Source organism: Rhinoraja longicauda, chromosome 31 (assembly GCF_053455715.1).
Source record: "Rhinoraja longicauda isolate Sanriku21f chromosome 31, sRhiLon1.1, whole genome shotgun sequence".
Lineage (NCBI taxonomy): Eukaryota > Metazoa > Chordata > Chondrichthyes > Rajiformes > Arhynchobatidae > Rhinoraja > Rhinoraja longicauda.
Genome location: NC_135983.1, coordinates 20160941 through 20173980, shown reverse-complemented (window position 1 = coordinate 20173980; position 13040 = coordinate 20160941). Strand labels below are relative to the sequence as shown.

The 13040-nt window shown below is 40.8% G+C and overlaps 1 protein-coding gene across 6 annotated transcripts in view; it reads right to left on the bottom strand.

The window, feature by feature from the left end:
• The window catches only part of odf2a (outer dense fiber of sperm tails 2a), a 46623-nt gene extending 35566 nt beyond the window's left edge, over positions 1-11057 (bottom strand). For 2 of the 6 annotated variants that reach the window (XM_078425776.1, XM_078425777.1), the window contains exons 1-2: positions 10979-11057; positions 5727-5840 (exon numbers count right to left, since the gene is read on the bottom strand). In XM_078425776.1, coding sequence (XP_078281902.1) covers positions 5727-5840; positions 10979-10981 — 117 coding nt within the window. In that variant the 5' untranslated portion in view covers positions 10982-11057. Of the gene's footprint in view, positions 1-5726; positions 5841-9942; positions 9974-10950 lie in introns of those variants that run through there. The other 4 variants (XM_078425774.1, XM_078425779.1, XM_078425778.1 and 1 more) reach the window with 3 other exon arrangements.
• Positions 11058-13040: the final 1983 nt, after the last annotated feature.

Genomic DNA, 13040 nt, shown 5'->3' with positions numbered 1-13040 from the left:
TGACTTTACAGGATTATATCTCCACCATGATCTTTTACTTCTGATTTCCTACAAAGGAAATCTTCTGCTTGGTTAGGAGGGAGGGGCAAGAAAACAGCAAAAGGGAGGGAAAAAGTGGATGGAGCAGGTGGGAAAATACTTTCATCAGGAAGAGTGTACAATAGAGGATAGAGCAAAAACAGATGAGAGGTAAATTTTCTTGCAAAAAAATTCCCAAGCTGCAGACACTGCTACTGCCATAATGGTGAAAGCCAGCAGAATATATCTCCACCACTGCCTTCTGAGAACAGGTAAGCCTGCAAGTTAAGCTTTGTTCTACATAATTTTCAAACTGTGATATTTGTGTGTCATTCTTTTTTTAATTTTTTTATTTATTTATTTTTATTTTTACAGAACTTTTTAGAAAACAAGCCCTCCCACCCTTCCCCCCCACCCCCCCTTATACTAACCCCAAATAAGAAAAAAGAAGAAAAGAAAAAAAGATTAAAGATTGCCTGGGTGTTGGGGGTCCTGCACACGCCCCATGGAATTCCAAACAGAATAAACTGTATATATATGTACATCTCTCCCAAAAGAACCATTGAGAATATGAACAATTCTTCTATATATATAGGCCCATCTTTTGTAGATAAGGACGCCAGATATTTAAAAAAGTATCATATTTGTTCCTTAAATTATAAGTAATTTTTTCAAGTGGGATACAGTTAGAAATGTCATTATTCCAAAGGTCCATACTTAAATAGGAATCTGATTTCCAAGTAACTGCGATAGTTTTTTTGGCTACTGCTAATGCAATTTTTATAAATTCTTTCTGATATTTATTCATTTTAAGTTGTAGTCTTATTCCTTCAACATCACCCAATAACAAAAATCTTGGGTTGTATGGAAGTTGTATTCCGATATTCTGTTCTAGAAAACTTCTTAAGTTTGTCCAAAAAGGTTGTATTTTTGAACAGGACCAAGTAGAATGAAAAAAAGTACCAATTTCTTGATTGCACCGAAAACATTGGTCAGATAAACTTGAATTTATTCTCTTTAATTTTTGTGGTGTGATATATAATTGATGCAGAAAGTTATATTGTACTAGTCTAAACCGAACATTTATTGTATTTTTCATACTGTCAAGGCATAGTTTTGACCAATTTGTTCCATCAATATTAATATTCAAATCCGTTTCCCATTTTCGCCTTGATATATGAATTCCTTGTTTAGGGGCCTTTTTTTGAATTAGATTATATATAATAGAAGTAAAAATTTTAATTTGTCCTTTTTGAATTAGGTTTTCAATTTCCTTAGATTTCGGCAATAACATTGTTTGACCCAATTTATCTTTTAAATAAGCTCTTAATTGAAAGTAACAGAAAAGGGAATTATTTGATATGATATTTAATTTTCAATTGTTCAAATGACATCAATATACCTTTTTCAAAGCAATCACCTAAACATAGCACAAAAAGTAAGGAAATTTGTGTTTGGTAGATTATTTCTTTGTTGTAACAATGCTTCTTGGCAATAAATCTTATACTGTTGGAAAGCCTTTTTATTTCCCTTTTAAATGGTGCCACATTTGTAAGGAACATGCATTTGTGGGATGAGCAGCAGAGCTGAGTATGTGGGTTGCGCCCATGAAAAATCTGCCAAATCTTCTCTGCCAATGCCAAACAGCTTATTCTGCCATTGACTCTTGTTCTGTGTTGTTTGGTGGATTGGATGATTGAAGTCTGAAGAAACAAGACATATTGGCAATTTAACAATTTATTCATTTAATAAACAGGAGCCTCAGTAGCGTGTGGAAGAACCATACACAGCCACAACAGCCTGGCACCTCCTCCTCATGCTGGTCACCAGCCTGGTCACACACTGTTGTGGGATGGCATCCCATTCTTCAACCAGCATTTGTCGCAAGTCAGCCAACGTGGTTGTGTTGGTCACTCTGGCACGAACAGCACGCCCAAGCTGATCCCACAAGTGTTCAATGGGGTTGAGGTCAGGACTGCTGGCAGGCCATTCCATCCTCTCCACTCCCAAATTCTGGAGGTAGTCTCTGAGAAACCCTGCTCTGTGGGGGCGAGCATTGTCATCTTGGAGGATAGAGTTTGGTCCCAGACTGTGGAGATATGGGATTGCCACTGGTTGCAGAATCTCATCTCGATATCTCTCTGCATTGAGATTGCCTCCAATGATGACAAGCCTCGTTTTTCCAGTGAGGGAGATGCCGCCCCACACCATCACATTGCCTCCACCAAAAGATGTTACTCTATCGGTGCAGCAATCAGCATAGCGTTCTCCGCGTCTTCTCCACACTTTGACCCTATGATCCAACTGTCGTAGGCAGAATCTGGACTCATCGCTGAACATAACGTTCCTCCACATGTTCAGGTTCCAGTGCACGTGTTGCCGACACCAGTGCAAACGGGCCTGACGGTGAAGGGCAGTCATGGCAGGCCTCCTGGCAGCCCTATGAGACCGGAGATCGGCTGCGTGCAGTCTGTTCCGAATTGTCTGGGCAGAGAGCCGTCGGCCATATCGTCCTGCAAACCTTGACTGCAAATCTGTAGAAGACAGCCTACGGTTCCTAAGTGCTGACAGGGTGAGGAAACGGTCTTCTTCGGGTGTCGTCTTCTTGGGACGCCCACTTCGCGGCCTGTCTCTGACATCCCCCGTTATATGGAACTTGGCCTTCACTTTGGAGATGGTACTAGGGCTCACTCCAAATAATGCCGCGACTTGGTTTTGCGGAACACCAGCTTGAAGTTGCCCTATCGCACAGGCCCTATCCAGATCAGTCAAACGTGGCATGCCGATTCTTGGAGCAGACACCTACTGACCACTGTAGCAGGGCCCATGCTCACAGATGCTGCCAATCAGGTGCCAACCAGGCACCTGATTGTCAGCACCTGGGGGTACCAGAAGCTCAAAACAAGAGTCAATAGCAACAGCAGAATAAGCTGTTTGGCATTGGCAGAGAAGATTTGGCAAATTATTCATGGGCGCAACCCATATACTCAGCTCTGCTGCTCATCCCACAAATGCATGTTCCTTACAAATGTGGCACCATTTAAAAGGGAAATAAACAGGCTTTCCAACGGTATAAGATTTATTGCCAAGAAGCATTGTTACAACAAAGAAATAATCTACCAAACACAAATTTCCTTACTTTTTGTGCTATGTTTATATATCTAATCCCTTTTTGATGCCACCTATATAGAAGCTGGTTATCCATTGTTAAAGGTATCAATCTATTTTGAATCAAAGTAGTCTTTCCTAATAAAGATTTTTTTGTTTCATCCTCAAAATTTACCTTATTCCATAATCCGATCAAGTATTTTAATAATGGAGATTCTTTCAGTCCCCGTATCAATTTAGGTTCCCATTTATATATAAAGTCTTCTGGTATATTTTCTCCTATTTTGTCTAGTTCTATTCTTGTCCATGCCGGGTTTTTTTCTTCAAAAAGAGATGCAATAAATCTAAGTTGGTTTGCTTTATAATAATTCTTAAAGGTCGGAAGTTGTAATCCTCCCGAATTAAACTTCCATGTCAATTTTTCCAACGATATTCTTGACATCTTACCTTTCCAAAGAAATTTCCGCACATATTTATTTAACTCTTGAAAAAACTTCTGTGGTACTTGTATTGGTAATGTTTGGAATAAATATTGTAACTTCGGAAATATATTCATTTTAACGGCATTAACTCTTCCTATTAATGTTATTGGTAATGTCATCCATTTATCAAGGTCTTCTTTTATTTTTCTTAGTAATAATAAATAATTTAATTTATATAAGTTCTTCATATCATTATCAATTCTTATACCTAAATACTTTATACCAATTAATGGCCATCTAAATTGGGTTAGTAATCAACATTGAGTGTAATCTCCTTTAGTAAGGGGTAGAATTTCACTTTTATCCCAATTTATTTTATAACCTGATATTTTTCCATATTCTTCTAATCTAAAAGATAGTTTGCGCAACGAATCTAATGGTTTTGTTAAGTACATCAAAACATCATCTGCAAATAAGTTAATCTTAAATTCTTCCTGATTGACTTTAAAACCCTTAATATCTGGGTCAGTTCTAATTAGTTCAGCTAACGGTTCTATCGCCAGGACAAATAAGGCAGGTGATAATGGGCATCCTTGTCTAGTTGACCTTTTTAATTGAAACGGTGTTGAAATTTGGCCATTTGTCACTACTTTAGCTTTAGGATTCACATTTAGAGTTTTAATCCAGTTTATAAAAGTTGTTCCTAACCCATATTTTTCCAATACTTTATATAAAAAATCCCACTCTAACCTATCAAATGCTTTTTCTGCATCCAGAGCTACTGCTACACTTATTTCATTCCTCTTTTGTGCCAAATGCATTATACTAAGTAACCTAGTTACGTTATCTGCAGAATGTCTATTTTTAATAAATCCAGTTTGATCCATATGTACTAATTTTGGTAAATACTTAGACAATCTATTAGATAAAATTTTTGCTACTATTTTATAATCTGTATTCAGCAAAGATATAGGTCTATATGATGTTGGTTTTAAAGGGTCCCTATCTTTTTTTGGTATTACTGTTAAAATCGCTGTCGTAAAAGACTGGGAGGTTATGTGTTCTTTCCACCCGCTGTATTACCTCCATAAAAGAAGGAATTAATAATTCTTTAAATTTTTTATAAAATTCTGGTGGGAACCCATCTTCTCCTGGGGATTTATTACTCTGTAGTGATATTAAAACTTCTTTGACCTCTTTTAATGAAAAAGGTATATCTAATCCCATCTGTTCTTCTAAATTTAATTTAGGAAGGTTTATTTGTGCTAAAAAAAAATCTATCTCATTAGTATCTTTCTGTGATTCTGACTGGTATAGATCAGAATAATTTTTTTTAAAGGTTTCATTAATTTCTAAAGGTTTATAAGTAATTTTATTTGTATTTATTCTAATGGCGTTAATCGTTCTCGAAGACTGTTCGGCTTTCAACTGCCAGGCAAGGACCTTATGTGATCTCTCTCCTAACTCATAGTACCTCTGTTTAGTTCTCATAATTGCTTTTTCTGTTCGGTATGTCTGTAATGTATTATATTGTAACTTCTTATTGATAAGTTGTCTTCGTTTCTCTTCCGTTACATACCTTTGAGATTCTTTTTCTAATTTTGTAATTTCTTTCTCCAATTGCTCTACTTCGGCCATATATTCTTTCTTAATTTTGGAAGTATAACTTATTATCTGTCCTCTCAAATATGTCATTCTTACAAACTCTGTAATCTATAAAATCTCTCAATCATATGGGCCAAGAGAATTTGTGCAGATCATATGTGTTCCCAAACTGAAATTCCCAAAAGCTGTCACATGATGGGATGTGGGAAGAGATAACATAAATAGGTGCAACTTGTGTCCTGATTTGACTGTAAATGTCCCAGTTTAAAAGGACAATTAAAGGTACAATTATTGCCAGTAGTTATTGGTGTGAATAAACTGCATTTTGGTGCTGACCTTAAAGAGCAATTTCCATTCAAAATAAGAGTATGAATATGCAAGATGCAAAAGAATTGCAATGTTATTTTTTAAAAGAGCAAATCAAATCTATTTGAATATAAAAGGCAATAAACATGGAAGATGGAAATATTTTAATAGTTGTAGAAAACATGTGCAAATCAAGAAGCGGTGTGCGAGGTGGAAAGCATGCAAGATTGACAGAGTATTTCAATATTGCTAGAACTATGTAATTACCTGGACCCTCTTTCCTTGTTTTGGACTCTTCTTGACATGAACGTGAACAGGAGTAGTTTCATCAACATGAACATGAAGTAGAGGAGAGGTTCTTGTTTTCATTTCTCTTCTCAGCTGAGCAAAGTAACGCAAATAATCAAATTGGTTCTACTTATCTTCAAAGGATTCTGGTCACAGAATCATACAACACAGAAGCAGGCTCTTCACTTCAAACCAACAGTAAAATATTCATTTATACAAATTCCTAGATCTTGGTCCTTAATCGTCTACTCTACAGCATAGTAATTTCAGTACTCATCCAGAAATTTCTTTCAGGGAGTGCATTTGAAACTTCAAATACGTTCTCAGTGAGAAAATTTACTTTTGTCTATCCAGGTGATACAAGATAGTTTATGTAGAAACATTTTATATATAAAGTATTCAAAATAACAAAATGAAATAGAATACTATTTTTGTCTCGAGGAGTAAATATTCACACCATTCTTTCCAACATAATACATATCAATACATAATTGCAACACCTGCTTTTGTTATGAGTCAAGAATCAAGCAGGATGGGTAGCGAAAACATAGAAATTACTGTCAAAAGGCTCTGGGGTGGATCAATTATAACTCTTTGGTTCAATGCTGGCCATCAAGACATTTGACAAAGTTAATTAAATGACTCAGAAAACGGCACAGCTGTAAAGCTGCCATCTCACAGCCCCAGAGATTTGGATTCGGGTTCGATCCTGACCTTGGGTACTGTCTGTGCTTACTTTGTATGTTCTCCCTGTGACTGGGTGGGTTTTCTCTGGGTGCTCCAGTTTCCTCCCACATTCCAAATATGTGCAGGTTTGGAGGTTAATTAGCTTCTGTATTTTCCACTCAGTGCATAGGATACAAAAATAAGATAACATAGAACTAGTGTACAGGTGATTGATGGTCAGCATGGATTTGGTGGGCCAAAAAATCTGTTTCATGTTGTATCTCTAAATCTATGGGATGGGTGGCACAGCAGTAGACTTGCTGCCTCACATTGCAGACCCAAGTTCGATCCTGATTTTGGGTGCTGTCTGTATGGAGTTTGTAAGTTCTCCCCGTGACTCCTGCGTTTCCTCGGGTGCTCCAGTTTCCTCCCACACTCAGAAGATGTGCAGATTTGTAGTTTAATTGGCTTTGGCAAAAATTGTAAAATTATCCCTCGTGTGTTAGGTAGTACAAGCATACGGGGATCGCTGGTCAGTGAAGACTCGGTGGGCCGAAAGACCTGTTTCCGCACAGTCTCTCTAAACTAAACTAAAGGATGCTCAAGAAGATGCATAGCCTACTGCTGTTTCTATGTCATAATAATAGCAATGCAACTATTTTTGAGAACCCAGACTATCTGCAAAATAAACTACTGTGAGTCAGTTGGTAATCAAAATCAAAAGACTCAACTTATTTACCATTAATTGGGTAACAATTCTTCATCGGCAAGAAAGCAAAAGCAAAGAGTTTCAACTGAGAATACTTCATTTCCTTCCAAAATCTATCATAATTTAAATCAATTTTCTGTGGAATTGAACTCTATTTCCAGCACTGCTGTTTGCAAGTGGCATCCATTATAAATGAATGAATGAATAAACAAATTTATTGGCCAAGTATGTACACATACAAGGAATGTGCATTTATCTGAACTGAATTAAAATGGAACAAGGAAAGCATCTCTCTGAACTGAATTAAAATGAAACAACACAATGCAGATGCAATTGAATTCCTTGACGCAAAAAGATTAATAATGCAACCACTCGTGATTATCACATCTGCAAAAAAAACAAATATAAAGATAGACTTGTGTTGAAGCATCATCTGGAAGCTCACATATTGCAAACACAATGACGTTGAAATTCTAAATGTTCTGCCAAGGCAGCTGCTTTCAAACAAGCATCTGTGGAGGGAATGGACAGATGACGTTTCAGGTCGGGAACCTTCTTCAGATTGGAGAAGATCCTGACCTGAAGTCACCTGTCTATTCCCCCCACATTATTGCCTGATTCCGAGTTCCTCCAGCACTTTGCTTTTGGTCTGTAGTTTTTATTTTCAATTAGAAACATAGACATTGAAAATAGGTCTAGATATAAGCCATTCGGCCCTTCGAGCTAGCACCGCCATTCAATATGATCATGGCTGATCATCCAAAATCAGTACCCCGTTCCTGCTTTTTCCCCATATCCCTTGATCCTGTTAGCACGAAGAGCTAAATCTAACTCTCCCTTGAAAACACCCAGTCAATTGGCCTCCACTGCCTTCTGTGGCAGAGAATTCCAAAGATTCACAACTCTCTGAGTGAAAAGGTTTTTCCCCATCTCAGTCCTAAGTTTTCCTCATCTCTCCAACTTATTCTTAAACTGTGATCCCTGGTTCTGGACTCCAACAACATCGGGAACATATTTCCTGCATCTCGTCTGTTTTGAATTACTCTTTAATTCACAGCTAGGAATGTGCTCTCACCATTTGATTATCGGGAGAACATGCAAAGATTGAACAGATATCTGGCGATGAGGCAGTAGCGTTATTAGCACCACGGTGCCATACAGTCCCTTCCTCCCATCACCAAAATTCTTGATCCATCTGGACATCTCCTTTAGCTTCTGCTTCACTCTGGATACACACATTGGTACCTGCTGATGGGATATTAACTGTTCTTCTTCACTCTAATCCCTCTGAACATACAGCACCACTCTCCAACACTCTCATCAAACCACTGACAAGGATGAAGAAGCTGTGGGATGGTGAGCAGAGGGCAATGCCAGATCACAGGCACCTCTTCTTACCTGGACCACGGCATCACCACTGTACATCGTTCTACTGACTCCAAGATGATCACAGACATAATTTCCTCTGGAGGGTTTCTATCCTCTCAGTACATTACCCCAGACATCCTGCGTTTACCTCCATTCCAACACCAGCAATAGAAATGTCCTGATACATTTGCTGATTCTGCCTGTTCTTCTTAGCTTGCGTCTATTCTTTCTTGTTTTGTCGAATCCCTCATCACATCCATGATATCTCTAATGCCATCTGCCAATGTGACATTTTTCCTGGTCCAATTGGCTCACCAAGGATATCAAACCCATTTAGATGCCCTTCACTCCAGAACGCCCAACCAGTTCCCCTCCAAATGCATAGGCTTGTGAACTTAAATGGCAAGTTTCTCTCTCCACATTTATTGCCTAATCTGTTGAGTGTTTCCTCCATTTTCTGTCATCGATAAAGAAAGTAATGCTAATAATGAAAGTAATACTTTCACAGTGGTTGTAGCTCAACTTAAACTAGAGAGTAACAATGATGTCCCAGTGTCACAAAGCTAAACTACCATCGTTACAATGAGTCACGCCGTACGTCTGCAAGACTTCCAGTATAATATGTACTTCAAATAAAGACCAACGCAAACCAGCGAGGTATTTTGCTACAAATTCCGGCTCCAGTGGTCTCTTATGTCTGCTGCCTAAGTACCGAGTTTAAGCTTTCAAATTTTCTTACGGCAGCCTTGGCATATGCCCTTGACGTCGGTGTTGTCGTTTGTTAAAAGTCTATCTGTTCCGACGTGCAGATTGTGAACTAGTGATTGTCGCGATCCTAGTCTGAAATACTAGCAGACGAATGTGTCGAAAACGCGTAAACCTGGTCGCCGATGAATTAAGGAAGTGTTCGTTGGCAAGGAAACGAAGGTAAACGTAGGATTGACTAAACGGGCCGGTGAGATATGGAGGGAAGAGCACCGAAATTATAGGTGCACCTATAAGAACACCTAGCCACTGGTTAATGTCAACCCCCGCCTCCCACCACCTCTCATCTTCAACAGTGGCGCAGCTGGTAGACCTCCTGCCTCGCAGAGGGGTTCGGTCCTGACCCCGGGTATTGTTGTCTGTGTGATGTTTGCATGTTCTCCCTGTGATCGAGTGGGTTTCTTCTGGGTGCTCTGGTTTCCTCACACATCGGAAGGACGTGTAAGGTTTGAATGCTAATTGACCCCTGTAAATTGTCCCCATCGTGTAGGGAGTGGATGCGAATATGGGATAACAGAACTAGTGTGAACGGGTGATCGATGGACGGTGGGCCGAAGGGCATGTTTTTATGCTGTATCTCTAAATTAACCTAAACATCCACCCAGAGTGCAGAGGAGCGGCTGCTCGCCTTCCAAAAAAACATGCTGCCTTTACACTTCTCTACACATCGTTAATCCTGTTGTTTACCTTCTCTCCAAAATCCCCGAATGGTATGTTCATTGATTCAGCCTTTCCCACATAACAGACGCGGAGGTAGACACAAAAAAAGCTGGAGTAACTCAGCGGGTCAAGCAGCATCTCTGGAGAAACGGGTCTTCTCGAAGGGTCTCGACCCGAAACGTCACCTATTCCTTTTCTCCGGAGATGGTGTCTGACCCGCGGAGTTACTCCAGCTTTTTGTGTCTATCTTCAGTTTAAACCAGCATATGCAGTTACTTCGTAACAGACTAGGAGGTACTTAACCGACCAATAGTGCGATCTTGCTGTGCACATAAAATGCCGATCATCTTTGTCACCCAGCAGAAGTCACTGCCCCGTTTTGATTTGTCTTCACGGGTGGACAACACTTCTAAAAACAGAACTGATTAAACAGAAGCGATCTATTCTTTCACTAATGAATCCACCCATGCCATTGGGTGTTCCGTTAAATGACGGGAAGCCACTCCATTGATAACCCTGCCCATACAGTACGACTATTGATTTATCGAACTTCAAGTAACCCTTGGTTGTGTTCGTTCTCTCTCTCTCTCTCTCTCTGTTTTATTGTCATATGTCCCAGATAGAACAATGAGTCCAAAGAAGGGTCTCGACCTGAAACGTCACCCGTTCCTTCTCTCCGGAGATGCTGCCTCCGCTGAGTTACTCCGGCTTTTTGTGTCTATCTTCGGTTTAAATCAGCATCTGCAGTTCCTTCCTACACAATGAAAGTCTTACTCCGCCCTAGTTCTCCGACTAGTTTCACTGTCCTCCTGATTAATTTTACTGATTGTACGCCTCCTTGTCATCTTCCCCTCAGCCAACAATGAACCGTTCTGCATTTCCATGACCGGCGTCTGCTTAGGTCTGTCGTTTTCACACCTTACCCTTCTTTATCTCTAGAATCCCTCTCCCCTGACTCTCAGTCTGAAGAAGGGTCTCGATCTGAAACCTTACACATTCCGTTTCTCCAGAGAAACTGCCTGCCCGTTGAGTTACCCCAGCATTTTGTGCCGGTCTTCCTCACCATGCGAAGCTCCGTCGTCAACGTCCACCTGAAGCGTTTGATCGAAGCTCGCAGCCACTTCCGACAGATGTGCTGCCGAACGTCACGTCCGGATGCGCTTTCATCGCCTCTGGTTGGTCCATTCAAATCGCCGCAACTGATTCTGTGGCGCTCCGATTGGTTGCTGCCCTAAACCTGACCCCGCCCACTCAAAGCGATCGCCAGGACTTCCGGGTTATGCTTGCTGTTGGATTACCATGGCAACCACTCCAAATTCTGGCATCCCTTTGTTGGCCTTTGCAATCCGAGATATACAAGCAGACGACAACACACAATTCCCTTCGGTGAAAACCAGCAAGTGCAGTCCCTTCTTACACATATATAAGCAAAAGATGAGTATACCTCCTAAATATAATGTTTGAATACACTGTATAACTCGTTATCACCTACCGCACAGCCAACAATGGACCATTGTGGGCTCCACCTTTCCTTGATCATCGTTGCTTTTTGCATTCATTTGTTCAAAAGGACATACAGTTGCACACAAGTCACTGAGGAACATATACAGGCACCACAGGCAATTGGGAAGGCAAATGGCACATTGGCTTTCAACGTGAAGGACTTGAGCAGAGAAGCACTGCAATTATACAGAGCTCAGACAAGCCCACATCTGGAGGTTTGTGCACATCTTACCTACAAAGGTACATACCTTCCATTGATGGAGTCCAGTGAAGATTCATTAGCCTGATTCCAGGGTGAGGCTGAGGTTCACTTGCACCTCCTCCAACCTCATCTACTGTATCCACTGCTCCATGTGTGGTCTCCTGTATATCGGTGAGACCAAGCACAGGCTCGGCGATCATTTCCCTAAACACCTTTGCTCAGTCCGCCTAAACCTACCTGATCTCCCGGTTTTTAAACACTTTAACTCCCCCTCCCATTCCCACACTGACCTACTTGCCCACTCTGGCCAACATGTCCCAGCTATACTAGTCCTACCTGCCCGCGTTTGGTCCATATCCCTCCAAACCTGTCCTATCCATGTACCTGTCTGTTTCTTAAATGTTGGGATAGTCCCTGCCTCAACTATCTCATCTGACAGCTTGTTCCATACACCCACCACCCTTTATGTGAAAGTTACCCCTCAGATTCCTATTAAATCTTTTCACCTTAAACCTATGTCCTCCGGTCCTCGATTCATCTACTCTGTGCATCTACCCGATCTATTCCTCTCAAGATCTGAAACATCTCTATAAGATCACCCCTCATCCTCCAGTACTCCAAGGAATAGAGTCCCAGCCTACTCTCCAGAAATGCTGCCTGTCCCGCTGAGTTACTCCAGCATTTTGTGTCAATCCAAGAATCATGGGCTTGTTATAGGTGTGATTGAGTACACTAAGCTTATATAATCTAGAGTGTAGAATAAGAAATTACATCAAAACTTAACACATAAGGACTTGACACAGGATAGTCTAGAACCAGAGATCAAGTCAGAACAACTTGGTACTCAACACTAAAAAAACAAAAGAGCTCATCATCGACTTCAGGAAGAAGCAGGGTGACCATCCCCCATTGCACATAAACGGAGAAAGAGTGGATAGAGTCTCCAGTTTCAGGTTCCTGGGCACCCACATCTCAGATCCCATGTGGTTAACCAACACAAACTCTCTGTTTAGGGATGCACAACAGCAGCTTCACTTCCTTAGAACACTCAGGAAAGTCAACCTGCCACAACAGCTGCTGGTGTCCTTCTAGCTGCTCCATTGAGTGTCCTGACACATGGGATCCTGGTGTGGTATGGCAACAGTTCTGTGGCTGACAAGAAGGCTCTGCAGAGAGTCATCAACACAGCCCAAAAGATCACCAACACACCTCTGCCTGCCCTGGAAGACATCTATAGCTCTCGTTGCCTGCGGAAGGCATCCTGCATCCTAAAGGACCCATTTCACCCCGCCCATCACTTGTTTGCCCATCTGCACTCAGGAAAGCGCTACAGGTCCATCAAAGCACACAACACAAGACTAATAAACAGTTTCTATCCCAAGGCCATCACCACACTGAACTCTGCACTGAAAGCACATCC